The 26,793-nt window shown below is 34.7% G+C and overlaps 1 protein-coding gene across 1 annotated transcript in view; it reads left to right on the top strand.

Annotated features, from left to right (window-relative positions):
- The window catches only part of DCDC1 (doublecortin domain containing 1), a gene marked incomplete at both ends in the record, with an annotated part of 489,436 nt that overhangs the window by 261,986 nt on the left and 200,657 nt on the right, over positions 1 to 26,793 (top strand). The window contains 2 exon segments of the mRNA XM_081282196.1: positions 3,464 to 3,598; positions 3,986 to 4,143. Of these exon segments, the coding sequence (XP_081138322.1) occupies positions 3,464 to 3,598; positions 3,986 to 4,143 (293 nt within the window).

Genomic DNA, 26,793 nt, shown 5'->3' with positions numbered 1-26,793 from the left:
GGAATACACATTTAAAATTTTGATAGTCACTCATTGATTGATTCAACAAAAATTATGTTTACCATGCTTTTAATTTGCATCATTTTTCTCCATGTTTTCCTGTATATCTTTAGTGTATTTTTTTCTGGTTTAAATCTTGAAATACTTTGCCCTTTAATTTTTTAAATTGAATTCCTTACACAAAACAGATTTATTGAAATAGAATTTAAATACCATACAATCCACCATTTTAACTGTACCCATTACTATTCTTCAATATATTCACAGTTATCCCTCCATTACCACAATTTAATTTTAAACCATCTGGTCTTCCTTAAAAGACACCTGTACTTAACAAATATTTCTCCAATTCTGTCTGCTGCACTATTCCTACCTTCTTTATAGTTTTGCCTATTCTGGACATTTTATAAAAGAATCATAGAATATGTGGTCTGGTGTGATTGATTTTTTTTTTCACTTAGCATAATGTTTTCCAAGTTCATTCATGTTGTAGCATGTGTTAATAATTTATTTCTTTTTGCTGTTGAATATATTGCATTGTATGAAAATGTCAGATTTATCTATCCACTTTTTAGTTGATGGGAATTTTATTTGCTTTCACTATTTGGCTTATCATGAATAATGATGCTATGAACATTGGCACAGAAGTTTGTAGATATATGCTTTCATTTCTTACGGGTTTATAACTAACAGTACATTTCTGGATCATATAATAACTGTACTTTTAACATCTAATATTGTTTTCTAAACAAATGGCTACATAATTTTACATTCTTACCATCAGCATATAAGAGTTCTAACTTTTCCACATCCTTGCCAACTCTTCTTATTCTCTGTCATTTTGATTATAGACATTCTGGTGGGTATGAAGTGTGATTTCATTAAGGTTTTGACTTGCATTTCCCTAATGACTAGTGATGTTGAACGTATTTTCATGTGCTTATTTGCTATTTGTATATCATCTTTGGAGAAATGTCTGTTCAAATATTTTGGTCATGTTTTCATTGGGTTGTCTTTTTGTTATTTAGTATAAGGGTTCTTTTTAGATTCTAGATATACATCCCTTATCAAACACATGATTTGTGAACATTTTTATCATTCTGTAGATTGTCTTTTACCCTTTTTAGGTGGCATTGTTTGTATCACAAACATTTTGATATAGTGTGATTTATCTATTTTTCTCTTACATTTTTCAAAAAAACAGTCCATTTTAGAGCATTTTTAGTGCATTCAAGTGTAAGATAGAGATGGTTCCCATATCCTTTGTGCCCCTAAACACTCACAGCCTTCTCTATGTACGTCCTGCACTAGAATGGCTTTATTGTTGCAATCAATGAATTTACTCTGTCACGTCATTATCACCCAAAGACTGTAGTTTGCATTCCAGTTCACTTTTAGTATTGTAGATTCTGTAAGTTTGGACAAATATCTAATGACATGTATCCACCATTTATCATAGTATTATAGAGAATAGCTTAATTGCCCCCTCTAATTTTCTGTGCTCCACTTATTCATCCCTTGATTCTCTCTAATGTCTAGCAGCCACAGATATTTCTACTGTCTCCTTAGTTTTGTCCTTTCCAGAATGTCTAACAATTGGAATCATACAGTATGTAGAACTTTAAGATTGACTTCGGACCCTTATGAACATGTATTTATGGTTCTGGAATGCCTTGCATTTGTAGTGTGTATATTTGCTTGTACATTTCTAATAAAATTCAATTTAATATCTCTTTTTCCAGAATAGTAAGAGCCTTAGTGTCTTGAATTGTACACTGAACATCTCCTTGTATTTTTTCTTAATTTTTATATATGACAATGGACTGCATTATAATTCATACTATACATATAGAACACATGTTTTCATATCTCTGGTTGTATACAAAGTATATTCACACCAATTCATGTCTTCATACATGTACTTTGGATAATAATGTCCATCACATTCCACCATCATTTCTAACCCCATCCCCCTCTTTCCCCCCTCCACCCCTCTGCCCTATCTAGAGTTTGTCTATTCCTCCCATGCTCCCGCTCCCTATCGCACTATGAATCAGCCTCCTTATATCAGAGAAAACATTCGGCATTTGGTTTTTTGGGATTGGCTAACTTCACTTAGCATTATCTTATCTAACTCCATCCATTTACCTGCAAATGCCATGATTTTACTCTCTTTTATTGCTGAGTAATATTCCATTGTGTATATATGCCACATTTTTTTATCCATTCATCCACTGAAGGGCATCTGGTTTAGCTATTGCAAATTGTGCTGCTATGAACTTTGATGTGGCTGTGTCCCTGTAGTATGTTGTTTTTAAGTCTTTTGGGTATAGACCAAGGAGAGAGATTCCTTGTATTTTTGTTCAAACTTTAGTTGCACACTTTCAAAGACATGGCAAGGACTTTATATCATAGTTGAGGCAGCATATTTAGGCTTTCTAGACTAGTTAATAAGCTAGATGACAATGACACTGAACAAATTGATTACCTTCTTGTGTCTGTTTCCTCTTCTTTAAAATAGTAATAATAGTAATAGCTATTTCAGAGGGCTGTTTTAAGGATTCAGATATAAGTGTATTATCATGTAAGAAATTACTTTGATGCAATGTTAGCTTGTGGGTATACTGCTTAGGTACCCTGTCCTAGAGCTCATGAAACAGAAAGGTGCACAGACCAAATTAAAATGCTCAGATCATGATTTATTGGGTCAATTCAAAACACAAAGCAAAATATATGGAAAGAGAGATGGTCAGACTAACACATTTAAGATAAGGTACCAGTGAGACAAAGGGCCATATTACTGAATCTTATTCTTCTGTATTTATATATTCTTTCTCTGTGCTGCATCACTTTTCCCATTTGATGTGGATACAAAAACCAGTATTGATATTTGAGCAAGGGGCCTAATAGACAAAAAGTGTCTGGTCAGTGACATACTCTTGTTTCATGTAAGCTAAATGCTTGTCCAATAGCAGTGCCACATAGCTTGATGAGCAGAGATGGATTATTTGGCAGAGGATCCCAGGTGAGAGTCAACAATGGGGTGGCTAATTAAACATCTCATGATCATTATGTGCCTCATAAGCTTTGTTTATGTTTAGTGTATCAAAAACATTTGTTGCTTTAGTTACTATTTTAAAAATACTAAATGTCTATTTTGTCCATCTCTTTCTATCTCTGTTCACAGACACATGCTATGCTTACTCTGTCTAATACTTCTCAGCTTACTAAGTTATCTATGCTTAACCCAGATAAGTTTCATCCATTCCATTTTGTTTTTGTTTTATAGAGCAGAACAGAGTACTCCCAAACAATACAGGAATTACACACTGTATATGTAATGATTGACAGTAACATATCAATATCTTTTTACTACTAATGAAATTTATATTCTGTCTTTCTAATAGAATAGATTTTTGGTTTCAACTTATAAAACTGGTACTCATTCTTTCCTTTCTTATAGGCTTATCCTAAATTTGTTCTGACCTATCTGGAGGAGCTAAATGTACAAGTGGATGTGACTCAAACAGAGTATCACATTCACCATGGTGCTTGGACCACAGCTCATCAAGAATGTGGCAGAAACTTAACAGAAGAGGTGAGTGTCGTAAGCCAGAGGCAAGACAGAAATAAATCTCTAAAATGTATTTTGAAAAGAGAAAATATGTTCAAGTTGTTTTCAAGAATCAAACATAAATTCACAACTTAATGTTACAGATTGTTTAAGATATAACCTCAATACCCATATGCACATTTATATTTATATAAAAGTCATATATTTATATAAACATTTTATTAAATAAATGGTGATATACTAGCTTTATCTTTGGATTGCCTTCTTTTGTTCTGGCTCTGCACAAGTGATTTCATGCTCTATGAAAACTGAAGAAAGCATGAAAAGTGCATATTATGTTTTTGGCAAACATAGTTAAGATATTTCCAATCAATGAAGTTAGCTCCATTATTCCTATATTTCGTGTATTAGGTTCTGCAGAAATGTGCCAGCAACCCTGATCTGAAGCAACTGCCAGAACCGTCAGACACCCATTTAATGCCAGAAGGTTCTCCTGAGGAGATAGGGCAGCTGACAGTGGCACTGGTGAGGAAACTGGAGGAGAAACATCCTAAGGCTTCCGCTCAGAGGTAGGGCACTGACAGACTGAGCTTTATTGCTCAATGACATTCGATGTTTTCCTTCAGTTTCATGTAAGATTGATTTCTTGATGATTGTTGAAATACCTCAACAGCCCTTTGGCTTTCAATCAGTGTAGTTTTAGGTTCACATTTGATGAAGAGAGGTGACATGTATATTTTGTTAAAGATTGATACATGTAATTTTTCAAAAGCATAATGAGGATGGATTGCTTCCCTTGAATCTCACTAAAATACAATAAAATAACATGATTAAGTGAAGGCAGTACTGAGCATATACCCAATTTTGAAAATGCCAAAGGTCTTTAAGAAGACCACACCCATGAACATTCCTTTTTATTTTCCACCAGGAGAACATTATATTTGTATCTGAGGTTAAGTGCACAGTAGATGAACTCAAGTAGTGATGGCTTACAATTTTTTTTTTTAAAGAGAGAGTGAGAGAGGGAGAGACAGAAAGAGAGAGAGAGAATTTTAATATTTATTTTTTAGTTCTCGGCGGACACAACATCTTTGTTTATATGTGGTGCTGAGAATCGAACCCGGGCCGCACGCATGCCAGGCGAGTGCGCTACCGCTTGAGCCACATCCCCAGCCCCATGGCTTACAAATTAACACCATTTCTACTGCCAGGATACGAGCAATATCAGTGATCTGCTAACCAACTGAAAATTATCCTTGATTGAAAAATGGAAATGATTTCTCCAATTCTCTTAATTGGAAGCTGAATTTTATTATTATTATTATTATTATTATTATTATTATTATTATTATTATAATTTGATGTTGTAAATCACAAAATGACTTTATAAAATGTAATTTTAATCTATAATTGCTTGAATTACTTTTGACTGAAATATTCTCAAAGAACTAGTACAATTCTTATCATAGTCAATAAAGTTTAAAGGAACTCCTAAATGTAAATATACTACTTGAAGAGAAAAATGTCTCTTGCATAAAAAAAGAAAAAAATGATAGTTTTTATTTAAATTAAGCTACTTTTTATTCTTAAGTTACATATTTCCACCTGGATTTTGATAGGAGGGGAATTTCCCCCCTAAGAGATAGCAAAAATGACTCTTCAATTTACTCAGTCTTTATTATTTGGTTTTGTTATTTTGATCAGGCACAGAAGTACATTTAGTATCTTATGATATCATATCATGATGTTGTCTTGGATAGCATAAAAATTTAGATTCTAGGTCTTCTTTTCCCTGTCACTTATCTTTATATCACATACAAGATTCTCATCCCTCTGATGCTCTACAATGTGACCACAAGTCTGTAACCACACAACCAAGCCACTCTGGCTATTCACATCACTAGAACATAAGTCCCTTGGGAACAGTCTTTGTCTGATGTTTCTCATTTAAAGTAGGAACTCAAGGAACCCTGGGGCACTTGGGAACTGATAATACTGCTGTTTGAGTCCATTTTTGTTCTTTTTGGACAATCATTTATTCTCTATACTCTTTGACAGAATGTTTGAGGTTGTTATTATTCATGGCTTTTGTCTTTATAAATACTAAGTTCTGCTGAGGAAAGAGGAATGGGTTACTTCTTCTTTCAGCTTCTAGAACACTTGCCCCATTGTGAATAGGACCCTTCTGTTAACTCACCTGATTCCTTATGATTTCCCTGTTCCCCAACTTGGAGATATTTTTCCTGAGAGCATTGGGTAGTTGAGAGATTTGGCTTTTGCATTCTGTGGTTGTGTTTTCCCTGAGGCACAATCTGATGACTGAACATTGTGAGAAAGGCATATAGTAGTAGAAAAAGTTACCTCCCCCCCAAAAAAATGTGATTAGTGGCAGCTAATATATTGTAATACCTGAGTTAGAATTAAAGAGTCTTTCAATTTCTAATAAAGTAGTAAGCATTCAATAAGTGGTAGTTGTGAAAATATTCTAAAACAAGTAGAGATAGAAAAGAGTTCTTTAATAAGGTTGTTTAGTAGTTCTCCCTTACCTATAATTCCAATATCAGTTACCTAACATCAACTCTGAGCCAGAAATATTCAGTGGAAAATTCCAGAAATAGACAATTCATAAGTTTTAAGTAACCTTTACTACAGTATATTGTTACAGCATCCTATTTTATTAGTATAGTTCTTATTCTTTTATTATGCCTAGTTTATAAAATAAACTTTATCATAAGTATTAATTTATAGGAGAAACATATGAGATTCAGTACTATATGCAGCTTCAGAAACACTGGGTTTCTTAGACTGTATCTACTATGGATAATAGGGACTATTACATTTTGATTTGTAGTTTTTAGTCAATAGGAATTGACTAGTAAACATATTTGGAGTTTTCTTTCTTGAGAAATTGCCCAGGGGACTTTTCTTAGTGAGCTTTTCTCAGGATTTGTGTTTTAGACCCCATACATTCTTCCTGCTTTCTATCCCCGCCCCCTCCTTAAAGCCACTACTTTCTTTCCCCTCTACCCTCATAATTTACCTCATCAAGAATGTGGCAGAAACTTAACAGAAGAGGTGAGTGTAGTAAGCCAGAGGCAAGACAGAAATAGATCTGTCAGTAGATGCTATTTCAGTTTCTTTTCCTTTTTTTACCAAAGTTGTTTTGAGTTAAAAATAAAATACTTAGAGCAATCACTTTCCTCTTATTTTGGTGGACTGTAGGGGGCAAAATTAGAAGGCAATGCAGAATTTGGCATGCTGGTTACTTTGAACCTTAGGTTGTCTTGTTAGGTTGTGTACTTTCCAAATGTAAGAAAATCTGTGTTATACTATTGCAGTTTTGAGAGAGAGCTTTACATTTTCTTGCTTTTCTCAATGATAATTCAGTTAAAGAAAAAATTCATAGCACATCATAAAGAAATTATGTGAAATGATCTGATCTGTGGAAATTGGATTTTAGCACATCAAGAAAAATATTCATGAGAAAATCTGAACAAAGAATATGTAATTGAAAATAATTAAAAGAGAGAGATAAATTTAAGTGCTTCCTTAGAAGTAGCCAAAGAAAGAGTAAACTACAATAGCCAAATTTGGGAGAAGACAGAGATTGTTAAGTAGTGGCAGGTAATCTGTGAAAATAAATGATAACAGTAGATTATAAATGATAACAGCTCAAATTTACTGACTTTGCTCAAGTGCTTTAAGTACATCAATTCCTGAAAACCTATGAGGTAAGTAAAACAGAGGAATCATCATCTTAGACATGGAGAGATTCAATTATTTCATGAAGTCCTCTGAGTTCCCCTATCTCCGTTTTATTCTGAACCACTACTTTATACTGCTTGACTACTCATGCTCATGTCTTAGTATTTATTCAAAATCTTCAGCTTTTCAAATAGAGACTATTATTTTAACTTGATATCTTGGAAATGGAACTTTTAGATAAGAACAAATTTAAAAAGGAAAACTAAAAGTTATAGCAATATATTCAGTATTCAGTGAAAATTAAATAAGAGGTAGGAAATATTAAGGGAAACTATGAACTCCTGATTTCCTGTTGCATTCAACTATCTAGATCTGCAGCCTAGACTGACTTGCAGAGGACTTCCTTTGAATAAGAGATTTTTAAAAGTCTTTTTCTAATAATATGACTATAACTTGTCATGATTATCCAGGGTATTTCATGCTTTGGTGATTCAGTTCAGCTTCACGACAGGACTAATAGTTGTCATTTGTTGGATACTTACCATTGACTACTGCTTTTCTAAGTATTTATTCTCATAATATCATGAGAGGTTGATTTGGTATTAATATCATAACCTGGGCTGGAGTTGTGACTCAGTGATAGAGTGCTCTCAAAGCATTCACAAGGCACTTGGTTCGATTCTCAGCACCACATAAATGTAAAATAAAAATATTCTGCCTAAAACTAAAAAACACCCCCAAAAAAACCATCATAACCTGATGATAGAGGTACTCTTTTATTTGTTTGTTTGTTTGTTTATTGTACTGGGGCACTGGGATTGAACCTGGGAATGCTTTATCACTGAGCTACATCCCCAGATCTTTTTATGAAATTTTAATTTTGAGACAGGGTTTTGCTAAATTGCTGAAGTTCTTGGCTAAGTTGCTGAGAGTGTGGCTTCAAACTTGTGATACTCCTGTCTCAGCCTTCTAAGTCTCTGGAATAACTTGGCATGCACCACTGCACCTGGCATAGGTGCATATCAATTAAGATACAGAAACTGAAGCTCTTAGTAGCAACCTCATGTGCCCACTCATACAGCTGGTTAATGGGGGAGTGAGGATTTGAATCGAGGCCTAGGTGGATCTCTTGCCTACCCTCATTCCTATTAGTTTTTATTTACTGATTTTATAAGAGAATGGTATTATACACATAGTTATATTAAATAAATACTAAAATGTCATGTGTGTTACATCATGAGAGTTGATCAGGCTTACCATTTAATTTGTGTATTTTGAGTTCTGTTCTTAAACACAACACACACACACACACACACACACACACACACACAAACACACAGAGTCTAAAACAATAACCCCAAATTAGGCTTAACTACCTATGGATTCATTTTGTTTAATGCACATTTCAAACATTTCAGAAAACCATCTGGTGTTGACAACTTTTACTTTTTCTTTTTTCTTTCTTTTTTTACTTTTCTTTTTTATTTTTGGTAACATGGAAAAATTAATTCTTCCATGGGAGAAAAGGGAAATATCTTACTATATGAAGTCTTAAATATAAGGTTCTTAGTTCATGATAGGTCATATTTTCTTGTTTCCTTTAGCCACACCTTAATGTTTTTGCTCTCTTCTTGAATAAAGAAAGTTGTGTGTACATTTAATTCCGAGTTTGGTCCAAAATGAAATAAATGCCATATTTTGGCATCTTTAAGTATCTGGAATGTGTTTGTTTACATTAGTTTATCCAAAGGAGCCCTTTAACCATATTTAAATTGAATAGGGGGTGGGGAAGGACTGGGACAGCCAACAAAGCATGCTGACCCAGCTTGTCACCCAGTGACCTGTGAGAAGGAAATAATGAACTGTGAGTAGCTGTCATCTTAACTGTTTCTGACAGTTCGCCTTTGGGCACATCTGTGTTAGTTGCTTTGGAAAGCCCTTTGTTCTTTTCCCACTAGTGACTTTGTGGGGCGCTGAGGGGTTTGCTAGCTACTGTACTGCAAACCAGCCCCTTCCTTCCCAGGGAAGCGAGCAGCTGCCGCGAATCGCACTGACATTTCTCTTCATGACTCAACTTGGCATGTACTTCACTCTTTGAAAAAAGAGCAGATATTTGAAAGTGCTTTGATTTTTTTTCGATTAAAATATACTTTAATGTCTCATAAATTTTGATACTAATAAAAAAGCAAGTTACAAAATATACTTAATATTATCCTAATTTCACATATATAAAAAGTTAACCAGATAGACAAGTGATTTGAAGGAAATATATCAAAATATCCACAGTTGTTTCTGAGCCTTTAAATTTTAGTTATCAATTATTTTCCAAATTTAAATAATTAAATATTGTATTTGAGATAGGAAAAAAATTCAGATAAGTTGTGAAAAGAATTTTTAATAAAGATGCTTGATACCTGATTTACTAGTAAGTTTATTTAGGCTAAAACAGGTAACATTTTATTTCAGTTTTCCACTGACAAATTTTTGAAGAACTTTTATCTGATGATCTAAACTTTCAAATATTACAGTATTTATAATTTAAATTTAATCTAGTGCTTAAGATTATTATAATCATTAGGAGATGTAATTTGATAAGAAACAGGTGTTTTCATCCCTGGTTTCCTGAAGTATGAGTACTATTTCAGTAATAATGAAAACAGAACAGTTTGAATAATGCATATCCTAAGAGAATTGTTTAAATTAAAATCAAAGCTTTGCTTATAAAATATAATTCCTGAGTTGATTTTAAAGCCTTATTTACATTTTTACAATTGCTGTACAATCAGTCCTTCTACTATAATTAAGTCAGGATATGATTGGCATGAAATAAACACTGAGCATTTGGTTCTCACTTTATTATATTTACCAAGAGAATATGAATTCAGAGTATATTGCATTGGTCAATTTTTAAGAGGACTTTATTCCCCCTGATAAAATAGAAGAAATGAAACTTGAAAGAAATAACAAGCTTTTTTCTGTTATTCAAGGTTTTGCTCATGGTTACAGATTTGAGATGCACTAGCTAAAAGAAATATAGCCTCTTGCTTTTCAAAGAAAGATAAATTAATAGTAATGAGAAGTTCTCTAAGCAGACTAATAATCATAATGTGTATATAATTATAAATTGTAAAAAAACATAAAAATTAAAAATTCTGATTTTCTTATTTTTTAATAGCATAACATTTATTACTCTAGTAAGCCTTTTATATAGTCTTACTTACAGTTAATGGTAATATGTAACTGTTCTTTTCTTTGAATCTTATTTTTTTCAGTAAATATCAATAAAATTTTTATCAAGTTAGTGAATGAGCAGGTCAGTTTTGAATATAGTTAGTCAGACTTTGCCTTTTTAAGGAAAGTGAACTGTTTAAATCTCATAGCTCCAATTCTTATTTCTAGAACTTATACTAGTACAGTAAATGTTAACATTATTTCTTTCAATATTCACTAATTCCGATTACACTTTCTAGGAATAAAATTCCATGTTAGATTACACTACTGTTCTTAAATACTGAAAATGCTCAATTTTAAGAATTTGCCTTTAGCTCTTTGATACCTTTTGTAAGACTATGGCATTATATTTAAGAACCTAAAATTATTGTGTATTCTGGAGATGTAAAGATATAATTTAGTTTTCTCATTAGAAAAGTCAAATATATGGTTATTGGCTGATATTGTTGCCTGTTTGGGTTTTGGTATATTTTAAAAAATTAATCCCCATATGTTCTCTGTGAATTAAAATAACATGAACAAATAATATAATTGCACCTGCTTCTTTGAAACAAAGTCAAGATCAAGCATTCCAAAGATTAGATTTATATCTGTTGATGTGCATTAATTCCACAATTATCAAAGACTTTCAAAATAAGCATTTTATGATCATTTTTTTTATTCAAATGAGTGTGCCTAGTGTTATAATTTTGAAAGTAGAAGATAATGAGTTTGGAAAGGAGGAGACAGGTGGTAGAGGTATTATTAAGTTACCATATATGGAATTGGGTAAGAGAGGAGTACAGACAGTCAAAATGACCCATAGATTAACTCCTTAACTTCTCTTTCTACCCTTGTTCCCTTACAATCTGTCCTCCACTTAATGTCAGAGTGATCCTTTTATGTTCAGAAGTCAGATGATGGAGTCCTCAGCTCCAAATCCTCCAGTGGCTTTTTATTTCCTTTAGAGTGAAAGCAGCCTTTACTACATGCTACATCCCTACTTTTCCAGGCCATCTTATCTCTTTGAATACTGTTCTCCTCTCCCTTTCTGTCACTCTTTCTCTGTTTTATTTTTCTCCAAGTTACTTATACCATATGCATATTTATTCACTGTCTGAGTCGCTCATTTGGAAGATGTGTTCCACTTCATAGGAACTTTGTTTTCTTTACTTCTGTACCCCCAGATCCAGAATATACCTGGAAAGGTACTCAATATGAAGTTATTGAATGAAGAAACAAATTAATGATTTGTGACTAATGGAAATAAAATGGAGAAGGGCACTAGTCTAAGCATCCATATGTATATTTCAAGACTCCCATCTCTGTACAACTACTATAGTCCTGTGTCCTACTCATCAATCTCAAAATGAGTTAGCCACTACAATGGCTTTCTAACTGATCTCTACATTTTCTGTTATTTTTTTCCATTTTTTAAATTAATGAAAAAATATATTGGGGACATTTTCTATCTTTGAAGCGCTACCCTAAGGTATCCTAGGCACTGAGGGTACAATAGATACACTTGCTGGCCTTATAGAGCTGTTCTCACAGAATCTTACAGGAAAGAAAAATATTAAGTCATTATAGTAAGGAGAGTGATATGTGTTGTTGTAGGGAGAAGGTAGTTCATCCAAACACTCCACCCTGGTGATAAGCTTTTGAAGTACAATTCTGAGAGTTTTACTTATTGAAATACAATTCTTTGGTGTTTACCCATTCTTTAATAAGGCAAATGAAACATTAGCTGTCAGCCCCGGATGATAATCTTGTGTCTCAGAATCTCTAGGCTAACTGTACTTGGCCTTCCTGGGTTTCCTTGACCAAAATGCCTTTATTTTTTCTTTTTCTTTTTTTTTCCTACTTAAAACCTCGGCACAACCTATTCTTATTTATTTATTTTTTTCACCCTTACTTTTTTCCTGACATGTACATTTAAGGGAATAAATGTACTTCTGAGCATGGCTTTAATTTTATGTCCCAGATTTTAACAAGCTATATTTTTATTTTTATATATCATTTTCATTTTATTATAGTTTACTCTATATGATTTATGAATTATTTAGAAGTATATTTCTTCATTTCTACATATATCGTTTGAGCCGTATGCACACCTGTGATCCTAAAGCTTGGGAGGCTGAGGCAGGAGGATCACAAATTCAAAGCCAGCCTCAGCAAAAGCAAGGCACTAAGCAACTCTGTGAGACCCTGTCTCTAAATAAAATACAAAATAGGACTGAGAATGCGGCTCAGTGGTCAAGTGCCCTTGAGTTCAATCCCTGGTAAGCCCCCTCCAAAAAAAGTCTAAATATATGATTTGTATATGTATATTGGCTTCTAGATTAATTTCACTGTGACTAGAATATATGAATATAAAATATACAATTTATTTATTTATTTGGTACTGGGAATTATCCCAAGGGCTCTTAACCACTGAGCCACATCCCTGACCTTTTTATAATTTATTTTAAGACTTTTGAGACAGGGTCTCACTAAGTTGCTTAAGGCCTCACCAAGTTCTGAGGCTGGCTTTGAACTCATGATCCTCCTGTCTCAGCCTCCTGAGCTGCTGGGATTACAGGCAAGCACTACTACACCTGGGATGGACAGCATTTTTGGCCTGACTTCAGTTTTGACCTTTGTTGATATTTGCTCTATGGTCAACTAGTCCATGGACAAATTTTATAAACAATTCAAATGAATGACAAAGAATATGCATTCTTAAGTTTGGAGGTGCAGTGTTCTGTACATATCAATTAGATTAAGTTTGACAATTGTGTTTTCATATCTTGTGTGTATTTGCTGATATTTTATCTGCCTGGTGCATAATTTAGTAAAAGAAGTATGGTTAACTATCCTGCTATAATTGTGCATTTGTCCACTTATCCTTTTAGTTTATGAATTTTTCTTTTCTATAATTTGATTATAAAGTGCATAAAATTTTAGAATTGTTATCTTATAAATTCAAACTTATGCTTTTATTAAATGTTTTTCCTTTTTTAATTTAAAGTTTATTTTGCCTTATATATTAAATGCAGTGACTCCAACTTTTTGGTCAGTGTTTGAATGATATATTTTCATATACTTTACTTTCAAACTTTATACTAAAGGAGTAGTTCATATGAAAGCATATTGGTATTTTAATGCATTATGACAATCTTTGTCTTTTAGGTGAAATATTTAGTTAATAATCAATTTAATTACTAATGTTTGGGAGATTAACATATTTCTGTTTGTTTTCTATGCATTCCATCTATTATTCTCTCTCTCTCCTCCCTCCCTCCCCCCCCCCCTCGCGCGCGCGCGCGCGCGCGCGCGCTCGCTCTCTCTCTCTCTCTCTCTCTGCCTTCTCTTGGATTCATTGACTATTTTATGTTATTCTATTCCCTTCAATTATAGTTCCTTTAGAGATCATAATGCTTCCTTAACTTATCAAAACCTAAATAAATGATTTTGCCATTTTCAGATAGTTTAACTCTTTTTTTTTTCATTTCTTTTTTTTTATTGGTTGTTCACAACATTACAAAGCTCTTGACATATTATATTTCATACATTAGATTGAAGTGGGTTATGAACCCCCAATTTTACCCCAAATGCAGATTGCAGAATCACATCAGTTACACATCCACAATTTTACATAATGCCCTAATAGTAATTTTTGTATTCTGCTACCTTTCCTATCCCCTACTATCCCCCATCCCCTCCCTCCCCTCCCAACTTTACTCTCTACCCCATCTACTGTAATTCATTTCTCTCTTTGTTTATTTTCCCATTCCCCTCACACCTCTTATATGTAATTTTGTTTAGCAATGAGGGTCTCCCTTCATTTCCATGCAATTTCCCTTTTCTCTCCCTTTCCCTCCCATCTCAAGTCTCTGTTTAATGTTAATCTTTTCTTCCTACTCTTCCTCCCTGCTCTGTTTATAGTTGCTCTCATTATATCAAAGAAGACATTTGGTATTTGTTTTTTAGGGTTTGGCTAGCTTCACTAAGCATAATCTGCTCTAGTGCCATCCATTTCCCTGAAAATTCTATGATTTTGTCATTTTTTATTGCTGCATAGTACTCCATTGTGTATAGATGCCACATTTTTTTTTATCCATTCATCTATTGAAGGGCATCTGGGTTGGTTCCACAGTCTAGCTATTGCGAATTGTGCTGCTATGAACATCGATGTGGCAGTGTCCCTGTAGCATGCTCTTTTAAAGTCTTCAGGGAATAGTCCGAGAAGAGCAATAGCAGGGTCAAATGGTGGTTCCATTCCCAGCTTTCCCAGGAATCTCCATACTGCTTTCCAAATTGGCCGCACCAATTTGCAGTCCCACCAGCAATGTACAAGTGTACCCTTTTCTCCACATCCTCGCCAGCACTTGTTGTTGTTTGACTTCATAGTGGCTGCCAATCTTACTGGAGTGAGATGGTATCTTAGGGTGGTTTTGATTTGCATTTCTCTGACTGCTAGAGATGGTGAGCATTTTTTCATGTACTTGTTGATTGATTGTATATCCTCCTCTGAGAAGTGTCTGTTCAGGTCCTTGGCCCATTTGTTGATTGGGTTATTTGTTATCTTATTGTCTAATTTTTTGAGTTCTTTGTATACTCTGGATATTAGGGCTCTATCTGAAGTGTGAGGCGTAAAAATTTGTTCCCAGGATGTAGGCTCCCTATTTACCTCTCTTATTGTTTTTTTTGCTGAGAAAAAACTTTTAAGTTTAATTAAGTCCCATTTGTTGATTCTAGTTGTTAACTCTTGTGCTATGGGTGTCCTATTAAGGAATTTGGAGCCCGACCCCACAATCTGTAGATCGGAGCCAACTTTATCTTCTATCAGGCGCAGAGTTTCTGATTTGATATCAAGCTCCTTGATCCATTTTGAGTTAACTTTTGTGCATGGCGAGAGAAAGGGATTCAGTTTCATTTTGTTGCATATGGATTTCCAGTTTTCCCAACACCATTTGTTGAAGATGCTATCCTTCCTCCATTGCATGCTTATAGGCCCTTTATCAAATATAAGATAGTTGTAGCTTTGTGGATTAGTCTCTGTGTCCTCTATTTTATACCATTGATCCACCCGCCTGTTTTGGTAAGAGTACCATGCTGTTTTTGTCACTATTGCTCTGTAATATAGTTTGAAATCTGGTATCACTATACCGCCTGATTCACACTTTCTGCTTAGAATTGCTTTTGCTATTCTGGGTCTTTTATTTTTCCATATGAATTTCATGATTGCTTTATCTATTTCTACAAGAAATGCCATTGGGATTTTGATTGGCATTGCATTAAATCTATAGAGAACTTTTGGTAATATCGCCATTTTGATGATGTTAGTTCTGCCTATCCATGAACAGGGTATATTTTTCCATCTTCTAAGATCTTCTTCTACTTCTCTCTTTAGGGTTCTGTAGTTTTCATTGTATAGATCTTTCACCTCTTTTGTTAGGTTGATTCCCAAGTATTTTATTTTTTTTGAGGATATTGTGAATGGAGTGTTTTTCCTCATTTCCATTTCAGAAGTTTTGTCGCTGATATACAGAAATGCCTTTGATTTATGCGTGTTGATTTTATATCCTGCCACTTTGCTGAATTCATTTATTAGTTCTAGTAGTTTCTTTGTAGACCCTTTTGGGTCTTCTAGGTATAGAATCATGTCATCTGCAAATAGTGATAATTTAAGTTCTTCTTTTCCTATTTTTATGCCTTTAATTTCTTTCATCTGTCTAATTGCTCTGGCCAGTGTTTCGAGAATTATATTGAATAGAAGTGGAGATAGAGGGCATCCCTGTCTTGTTCCGGATTTTAGAGGGAATGCCTTTAACTTTTGTCCATTCAGAATGATGCTAGCCTGAGGCTTGGCATAGATAGCTTTTACAATGTCAAGGTAAGTTCCTGTTATCCCTAGTTTTTCTAATGTTTTGAACATAAAGGCATGCTGTACTTTATCGAATGCTTTCTCTGCATCTATCGAGATGATCATATGGTTCTTATCTTTAAGTCTATTGATGTGGTGAATAACATTTATTGATTTCCATATATTGAACCATCCTTGCATCCCAGGGATGAATCCTACTTGATCATGGTGCACTATTTTTTTGATGTGTTTTTGTATTTGATTCGCCAGAATTTTATTGAGGATTTTTGCATCTAGGTTCATTAGAGCTATTGGTCTGTAGTTTTCTTTCTTTGAGGTGTCTTTGTCTGGTTTCGGGATCAGGGTGATGTTGGCCTCATTGGATGAATTTGGAAGAGCTCCCTCTTTTTCTATTTCCTGAAATAACTTGAAAAGTATTGGTACTAATTCTTCTTTAAAGGTTTTGTAAAACTCCGCTGTATACCCATCCGGTCCTGTGCTTTTCTTGGTTGGTAGTCTTTTGATGGCTTCTTCAATTTCATCCATTGATATTGGTCTGTTCAGATTGTGTGTATCCTCCTGACTCAGTCTAGGAAAATCATATGACTTAAGAAATTTATCGATGTCTTCACTATCTTCTATTTTATTGGAATATAGGTTTTCAAAATAATTTCTAATTGTCTTCTGTATTTCTGTAGCATCTGTTGTGATATTGCCTTTTTCATCCCATATGTTAGTAATTTGAGTTCTCTCTATTCTTCTCTTCGTTAGCATGGCTAAAGGTCTGTCAATCTTATTTATTTTTTCGAAGAACCAACTTTTAGTTTTGTTAATTTTTTCAATAGTTTCTTTTGTTTCAATTTCATTGATTTCCGCTCTGATTTTAATTATTTCTTACCTTCTGCTACATTTGCTGTTGTTTTGTTCTTCCTTTTCTAGGGCTTTGAGATGAAGTGTGAGCTCATTTATTTGTTGGTTTCTTCTTTTTTTGAGGAATATCCCCCAGGCAATGAACTTTCCTCTTAAAACTGCTTTCATTGTGTCCCATAGATTCCGATATGTTGTGTCTGTATTTTCATTTATCTCTAAGAATTTTTTGATTTCCTCCTTTATGTCTTCTGTAACCCATTGATCATTCAGTAACATATTGTTCATTTTCCATGTGATGTAGGGTTTTTTCTTCCTTCTTTTATCATTGATTTCCAGTTTCATTCCATTATGATCAGATAAAATGCATGGTATTATCTCCACCCCTTTATATTTACTGAGGGTTGCCCTATGGCATAACATATGGTCTATTTTTGAGAAAGATCCATGTGCTGCTGAGAAGAAAGTATATCCATTTGATGATGGTTGATATATTCTATATAAGTCAGTTAAGTCTAGGTTATTGATTGTGGTATTGAGTTCTATAGTTTCTTTATTTAACTTTTGTTTGGAGGATCTGTCCAATGGTGAGAGAGGTGTGTTGAAGTCTCCCATAATTATTGTGTTGTGGTCTATTTGATTCTTGAATTTGAGGAGAATTTGTTTTATGAATGTCGCAGCACCATTATTTGGTGCGTAGATATTGATAATTGTTATGTCTTGTTGGTGAATGGTTCCTTTTAACAGTATATAATGACCTTCTTTATCCCTTTTTATTAACTTAGTCTTGAAGTCGATTTTATTCGATATGAGGATGGCCACCCCTGCTTGCTTGCGAGGACCGTGTGCGTGGTATATTTTTTCCCATCCTTTCACCTTCAGCCTGTGTATGTCTTTTCCAATCAGATGTGTCTCCTGGAGGCAGCATATTGTTGGATTTGTTTTTTTAATCCATGATACCAGCCTATGTCGCTTTATTGGAGAGTTTAAGCCATTAACATCATGAGTTACTATTGATATGTGGTTTGAACTTCCATCCATGTTTGATTGTTTATCCTTTTTTAAAAAAAAATTTTAGTTTGTTTTTCCATGATTGTCTTTCCCCTCGCCCTCTGTCTTTACTGAGGCACTTCCCACTGATGGTTTTGGTTGTTGTTTTTCATTTCTTCTTCTTGTAGTGTTTTGCTCAAAATGCTTTGTAATGCTGGTTTTCTGGCTGCAAATTCTTTTAATTTTTGTTTATCATGAAAGATTTTTATTTCATTGTCATACCTGAAGCTTAATTTTGCTGGATACAGAATTCTTGGTTGGCATCCATTGTCTTTCAGTGTTTGAAATACATTGTTCCATGACCTTCTTGCTTTCAGTGTCTGTGATGAAAAATCCGTGGTTAACCGTATTGGTTTACCCCTAAATGTAATCTGTCTCCTTTCTCTTGTAGCTTTTAATATTTTCTCTTTGTTCTGTATATTGGATATCTTCATAACAATGTGTCTTGGCGTTGGTCTACTGTGATTTTGTGTGCTCGGTGTCCTGTATGCACTTCAATTTGTATATCTGTTTCCTTTTTTATTTCTGGAAATTTTTCTGTAATTATTTCATCCAGCAGTTTTCTCATTCCCTTGGTTTGAATCTCTGTACCTTCTTCTGTCCCGATGACTCGTATGTTTGGTTTCTTCATGTTATCGCATAATTCTTGGATGTTTTTCTCGTGATTTTTTACCAGCCTTTCTGAGTTGGCTAGACTCTTTTCAAGATGGTATATTTTGTCTTCATTATCTGACGTTCTGGTTTCTACTTGCTCCACTCTGTTAGTGATACTCTCAATTGAGATTTTAATTTGGTTTATCGTTTCCTTCATTTCTAGAATTATTGTTTGATTATTTTTTATAATCTCTATCTCCTGATAAAGATGCTTAACTTCTTCTTTTATTTGTTTATGGAATGCATTCTCAATGTGTTCTTTCACTGCTTGAATTTGCTGTCTTGTATCCTCTTTAAGGTTCCATTCTCTGTCTTAGGTGTTCCTTGAGTTCTTTATATGACCATTTTTCTGATGACTCTAGGTCCTCCTGAATATTTAGGCTGTCCTGCATTGTTTGTACTCCTTTTCTTCCTTGTTTTTTGAAGCTGCTCATGTTGCTTCTTGTTCTGTTTGACTGCTGGGTTACAGTTTACTCCTATAAATTAATTTGATGCTTGGGAGGAAAGGTATTTGAAGGGAAGGGAAGAAGTCTCTAAAGAGAATGAGAGTAGGCAGGTAGAATTCAAGGAAAAAGGGGGGATAAGAAAAATGAAAAGACTAAAGAAGAAAAAGAATAGGAACTAAAAAAGAGAACAATTAAAAAAAAATAAAAAAAATAAAAAATAAAATAATAATAATAGTTAAAAAAAATTTAAATTGAAATTAGTAGAAAAAAAATAAAAAAAATATTTTGTAAAAAAAAATTAATAAAACAACAAGGAAGAAAAAAAATGAAAATGAAAGAAAAACCCAAATCAGAAAAAAAAAAGAAAAAAAAAACCTGATAAATGCAGTCTTAGAGTTTGATTAGCTTCTCTTCCAGTAGATGGCGCTGTGCCCACCAGGTCAAGTTTCTCCTGTCCATACGCGGGAACCAATCACTGTGCAGCAGCTCCTCCAAGACTGGGCGAGTCTCCAATCCTGAGTGTCTAGGGCCTCCTCATGTGTCTATTCACTTCCCACTTTTTCTCTAGCCAGGCCCCTCTCACCACAATACTGGCTACACGCCAAGTCTGCTGCTCCCGGGAGCCCTGTTTTCATGAACGACTGGGCACACTCTTCCAGTTTGCCATTCCCTCAGACCCTAAGCTTGTAGCGTTTGGGGCTGAGAATCCTCAGCGGATATTACTTGCCCTCCAGTATCCACTTCCCCGTAGCTGGTGCAAGAGACCTCAGAAGTCAGCCCTGGTGGGAGTGGTAGTTTTGCTCCGCGGGACCTGCACCACCTCTGATTCCCTGGGGCTGGCTGTAGCACTCACGGGAGAGCTGGGAGGGGCCCTTGAGTTTTCCCGATGTGTGGAGAGGGGAGGCTATGGGATCACACCCCTGTTTCAAAGAAGTTATCTCCTCTGCCCAGTTTAACTCTTAATTAACACATACACACTTTATTTCTAAATGGTGGTGTATTTTTTAATTCTATATGTATTTTCACCCCTGTAAAACATTATAATTATTTTGTATAGTCAATGTTCATTTAAACTTATCCATATTTTTCTTTTTAGTTGATCTTTATTTCTTTCTTATCTCTGGGTTTGCATCAATAATGATTTTCTTTTATTTTTTAATATTTTTTTGTAGATGGACAGAATACCTTTATTTTATTTGTTTATTTTTATGTGGTGCTAAGGATCAAACCCAGTGCCTCACACAGGCTAGGCAAGCACTCTACCACTGAATCACAGCCCTGACCCAAGAATGATTTTCCTTCTGCTTAAAAGACATCATTTAATATTCCCATAAGTGTGGTCCATTAGTCATGAATTATTTCAATTTTTATTTGTCTTAAAATGCCTGTTTGTGTTAGTTTTTTTGTTGCTGTGACCAAAATACATAATAATAAAATCTTAGAGGAGGAAAAGTTTATTTTGTGGTCCAGTCCTTGGTTGGCTAACTACATTGCTCTGGGCCTGAGATAAGGCAGAACATCATGATGGAAGGGCATGGCAGAGGAAAGTTTTTTTAGCTCATGGCAGCTGGGATACAGAGAGGAGGGAGAGGGGGAGAGAGAGAGGGAGGGAGGAAAGAAGGGAGAGGGACAAAGAAGGAGGAGGAGGAGGAGGTGGAAGAGGAGGAGGAAGAGGAGGAGGAAGAGGAAGAGGAGGAGGAAGAGGAAAAAGGGAAGAGGAAGAGGAAGAGGAGGAGCTACCACCAGGAACAAGATATAATCCCCAAGGAAATATACCCAGTGACCTACTTATTCCAGCCATGCCCAACCTGCCTACAGTTACCACCCAGTAGTCCATTAAAGTTATTAATCCATCAAGTGGATTAATCCCATGATAAGGTTACATCTCTCATCATTGCCTAGAAGTCCCACCTCTGAACCTTCCTATATTGAAGATTATGCTTTCAAAATATGATCTTTTGGGAGGATATTTCTAGATCCAAATCATACATATATTTTCCTTTCATATTTTCACAAATAGAAATTCTAGTTTGTCACCACCTATAACACATTGAGGATATTATCCAATTACTTTTTAATTCCTTTTTTTCCCTTTGAGTAGTCAGATGTCAAGTCTTATTATTACTTCCTTGAAGACAACATGCTGTTTTTCTCTGTCTCACATGAAGATTTTTCTTTGTGTTTGGTGTTTACTATGATTTTCCCTGGTATTTTTGTCAGTGTTATAGTTTTGTTTTATATTTATAATAATTGGTGTTTTAGAACTTGGACCTGTTGCTTCCTGTGTTTCATCAGTTTTGGAAATTTCTCTGCTATTCTTTCTTTATTTTTAACTTTTTAAAAATTTTTAAATTTTAATTTGTTATAATGACAGCAGAATGTATTACAATTCATATTACACTTATAGAGCACAGTTTTTCTTATCTAGTTGTATAAAAAGTAGTGTCACATTATTGGAGTCTTCATACATGTACTTAGGGTAATGATGTCCATCTCATTCCACGTCTTTCCTACCCTCATCCCCCTCCCTTCTGCTCCCTCCCCTTTGCCCTATCTAAAGTTCATCTAATCGTCCCCCTCCCACCCTAACCACATTATGAATCAATATACTTAAATCAGAAAAAATATTTGGCATTTGGTTTTGGGGGATTGGCTAACTTCACTTAGCATTATATTCTTTAACTATACCCATTTACCTGTAAATGACATGATTTTTTCTCTTTTAATGCTGAATAATATTCCACTGTACATATATATATATATATATATATATATATATATATATATATCACATTTTCTTTACCCATTCATCTACTGAAGGGCATTTAGGTTGGTTCCACAGTTTAGCTATTGTGAATTGTGCTGCTGAAAATATGGGTGTGGCTATGTCCCTGTAGTATGCTGTTTTTAAGTCCTTTGGTTATAGACCGAGGAGTGGGATAGCAGGGTCAAATGGTGGCTACATTACCAGTTGTTCAAGGATTTTCCATACTGCTTTCCATATTGGCTGCACCAATTTGCAGTCCCACCAGCAACGTATGAGTGTGCCTTTTTTCCTACATCCTCGCCAACACTTATTGTTGTTTGTATTCTTAATAGCTGCCATTATGACTGGAGTGAGATGAAATCTTAGAGTAGTTTTGATTTGCACTTCTCTAATTGCTAGCGATGTTGAATATTTTTCATATATTTGTTGATTTATTTTGTATCTTTTTCTGAGAAGTGTCTGTTCAGTTCCTTGAAAAAAGAGGTGAAAGACCTCTACAATGAAAACTACAGAATGCTAAAGAAAAAAATTAAAGAAGCCTTAGAAGATGAAAAGATCTACCTTGTTTTGGGATAGGCATAATTAATATTGTCAAAATGACCAAACTACCAAAAGCACTATGCAGATTTAATTCAATTCCAATCAAAATCCCAATGACATTCCTCATAGAAATAGAAAAATCAGCCATGAAATTCATCTGGAAAAATAAGAGACACAGAATAGCTAAAGCAATCTTTAGCAAGAAGAGTGAAGCAGGTGGCGTCACTATACCAGACCTTAAACTATACTACAGAGCAAAAGTAACAAAAACAGCACGGTATTGATACCAAAATAGACTGGTAGACCAATGGTACAGAATAAAGGACACAGAAATTACAGCTATTTTATATTAGAAAAAGGTGCCAAAAAATGCTCATTGGAGAAAAGATAGCCTTTTCAACAAACGGTGCTGGGAAAACAGGAAATCCATATGCAACAAAATGAAATTAAACCCCTGTCTCTCACCATGTACAAAACTCAACTCAAAGTGAATCAAAGACCTGGGGATTAAACCAGAGACAGCACACCTATTAGAAGAAAAAATAGGCCCAAATCTCTGTCATGTTGGATTAGGCACTGGCTTCCTTAATAAGATTCCCATAGCATAAGAATTAAATTAAAATATAAATAAATGAGATGGAATCAAACTAAAAAAACTTCTCAGCAAAAGAAACAATCAGTGAGGTGAATAGAGAGCCTACATTTTGGGGATAGATTTTTACCACAAGCACATCAGATAAGGCAATATCTCCAGGAGATATATATATATATCAAAAATCTTAACAACAACCCCCACCACCACCAAATAACCCAATCAATAAATGGGCCAAGGAATGAACAGACACTTCTCAGAAGAACATATTGTTTCTTTAAATATTGCTTGAGCCCCCTTTTTTCTTAATCTTGAAGGAACATTAATGACATATACAGTAAAAATTTTTCTTTTTAACTATAAATCCTAGGTCTCATTCTATGTTTGGTATTTTCTACCTTTTGCTTCGTATATTTTAGGATCTTTGAACTTATTAATTTTCCCTTTAGCTTTTTGGAATTTGCTACTAAATTCCTACATTGAGTTCTTTTTTTATTATTTATTTATTTTTATTTTTTTTATTGGTTGTTCACAACATTACAAAGCTCTTGACATATTTCATACATTAGATTCAAATGGGTTATGAACTCCCAATTTTACCCCAAATGCAGATTGCCGAATCACGTCGGTTACACATCCACCATTTTACATAATGCCCTATTAGTAACTGTTGTATTCTGCTACCTTTCCTATCCCCTACTATCCCCCCTCCCCTCCCCTCCCATCTTCTCTCTCTACCCCATCTACTGTAATTCATTTCTCTCCTTGTTTATTTTCCCATTCCCCTCACAACCTCTTATATGTACTTTTGTATAGCAATGAGGGTCTCCCTTCATTTCCATGCAATTTCCCTTTTCTCTCTCTTTCCCTCCAATCTCATGTCTCTGTTTAAAGTTAATCTTTTCTTCCTGCTCTTCCTCCCTACTCTGTTCATAGTTGCTCTCATTATATCAAAGAAGACATTTGGTATTTGTTTTTTAGGGATTGGCTAGCTTCACTAAGCATAATCTGCTCTAGTGCCATCCATTTCCCTGCAAATTCCATGATTTTGTCATTTTTTGTGCTGCGTAATATTCCATGGTGTATAAATGCCACACTTTTTTATCCATTCATCTATTGAAGGGCATCTGGGTTGGTTCCACAGTCTAGCTATTGTGAATTGTGCTGCTATGAACATCGATGTGGCAGTATCCCTGTAGCATGCTCTTATTAGGTCTTTAGGGAATAGAACGAGAAGGGGAATAGCTGGGTCAAATGGTGGTTCCATTCCCAGCTTTCCCAGGAATCTCCAAACTGCTTTCCAAATTGGCCACACCAATTTGCAGTCCCACCAGCAATGTACAAGTGTACCCTTTTCTCCACATCCTCGCCAGCACTTGTTGTTGTTTGACTTCATAGTGGCTGCCAATCTTACTGGAGTGAGATGGTATCTTAGGGTGGTTTTGATTTGCATTTCTCTGACTGCTAGAGATGATGAGCATTTTTTCATGTACTTGTTGATTGATTGTATATCGTCCTCTGAGAAGTGTCTGTTCAGGTCCTTGGCCCATTTGTTGATTGGGTTATTTGTTATCTTATTGTCTAATTTTTTGAGTTCTTTGTATACTCTGGATATTAGGGCTCTATCTGAAGTGTGAGGAGTAAAGATTTGTTCCCAGGATGTAGGCTCCCTATTTACCTCTCTTATTGTTTCTCTTGCTGAGAAAAAACTTTTTAGTTTAAGTAAGTCCCATTTGTTGATTCTTGTTATTAACTCTTGTGCTATGGGTGTCCTATTAAGGAATTTGGAGCCCGACCCCACAATATGTAGATCAGAGCCAACTTTTTCTTCTATCAGATGCAGAATCTCTGATTTGATATCATGCTCCTTGATCCATTTTGAGTTAACTTTTGTACATGGCGAGAGAAAGGGATTCAGTTTCATTTTGTTGCATATGGATTTCCAGTTTTCCCAGACCATTTGTTGAAGATGCTATCCTTCCTCCATTGCATGCTTTTAGCCCCTTTATCAAATATAAGATAGTTGTAACTTTGTGGATTAGTCTCTGTGTCCTCTATTCTATACCATTGGTCCACCCGCCTGTTTTGGTACCAGTACCATGCTGTTTTTGTCTCTATTGCTCTGTAATATAGTTTGAAATCTGGTATCGCTATACCGCCTGATTCACACTTCCTGCTTAGAATTGCTTTTGCTATTCTGGGTCTTTTATTTTTCCATATGAATTTCATGATTGCTTTATCTATTTCTACAAGAAATGCCATTGGGATTTTGATTGGTATTGCATTAAACCTATAGAGAACTTTTGGTAATATCGCCATTTTGATGATGTTAGTTCTGCCTATCCATGAACAGGGTATATTTTTCCATCTTCTAAGATCTTCTTCTACTTCTCTCTTTAGGGTTATGTAGTTTTCATTGTATAAATCTTTCACCTCTTTTGTTAGGTTGATTCCCAAGTATTTTATTTTTTTTGAGGATATTGTGAATGGAGTGTTTTTCCTCATTTCCTTTTCAGAAGTTTTGTTGCTGATATACAGAAATGCCTTTGATTTATGCATGTTGATTTTATATCCTGCCACTTTGCTGAATTCATTTATTAGTTCTAGTAGTTTCTTTGTAGATCCTTTTGGGTCTTCTAGGTAGAGAATCATGTCATCCGCAAATAGTGATAATTTAAGTTCTTCTTTTCCTATTTTTATGCCTTTAATTTCTTTTGTCTGTCTAATTGCTCTGGCTAGTATTTCAAGGACTAAATTAAATAGAAGTGGTGAGAGAGGGCATCCCTGTCTTGTTCCAGATTTTATAGGGAATGCCTTCAACTTTTCTCCATTCAGAATAACGCTAGCCTGAGGCTTAGCATAGATAGCTTTTACAATGTTGAGGTAAGTTCCTGTTATCCCTAGTTTTTCTAATGTTTTGAACATAAAGGGATGCTGTACTTTGTCGAATGCTTTCTCTGTGTCTATCGAGATGATCATATGGTTCTTATCTTTAAGTCTATTGATGTGGTGAATAACATTTATTGATTTCCATATATTGAACCATCCTTGCATCCCAGGGATGAATCCTACTTGATCATGGTGTACAATTTTTTTGATGTGTTTTTGTATTCGATTCGCCAGAATTTTATTGAGGATTTTTGCATCTAGGTTCATTAGAGATATTGGTCTGTCGTTTTCTTTCTTTGAGGTGTCTTTGTCTGGTTTCGGAATCAGGGTGATGTTGGCCTCATAGAATGAATTTGGAAGAGCTCCCTCTTTTTCTATTTCCTGAAATAACTTGAAAAGTATTGGTATTAATTCTTCATTAAAGGTTTTGTAAAACTCCGCTGTATACCCATCCGATCCTGGGCTCTTCTTGGTTGGTAGTCTTTTGATTGCTTCTTCAATTTCATCCATTGATATTCTTCTGTTCAAATTGTGTGTATCCTCCTGACTCAGTCTGGGCAAATCATATGACTTAAGAAATTTATCGATGTCTTCATTATGTTCTATTTTATTGGAATATAGGTTTTCAAAATAATTTCTAATTGTCTTCTG

Source organism: Spermophilus citellus (assembly GCF_964194105.1).
Source record: "Spermophilus citellus genome assembly, chromosome: 2".
Lineage (NCBI taxonomy): Eukaryota > Metazoa > Chordata > Mammalia > Rodentia > Sciuridae > Spermophilus > Spermophilus citellus.
Note: the sequence above shows the minus strand (reverse complement) of the source record. Positions and strands in the feature narration are given on the sequence as shown.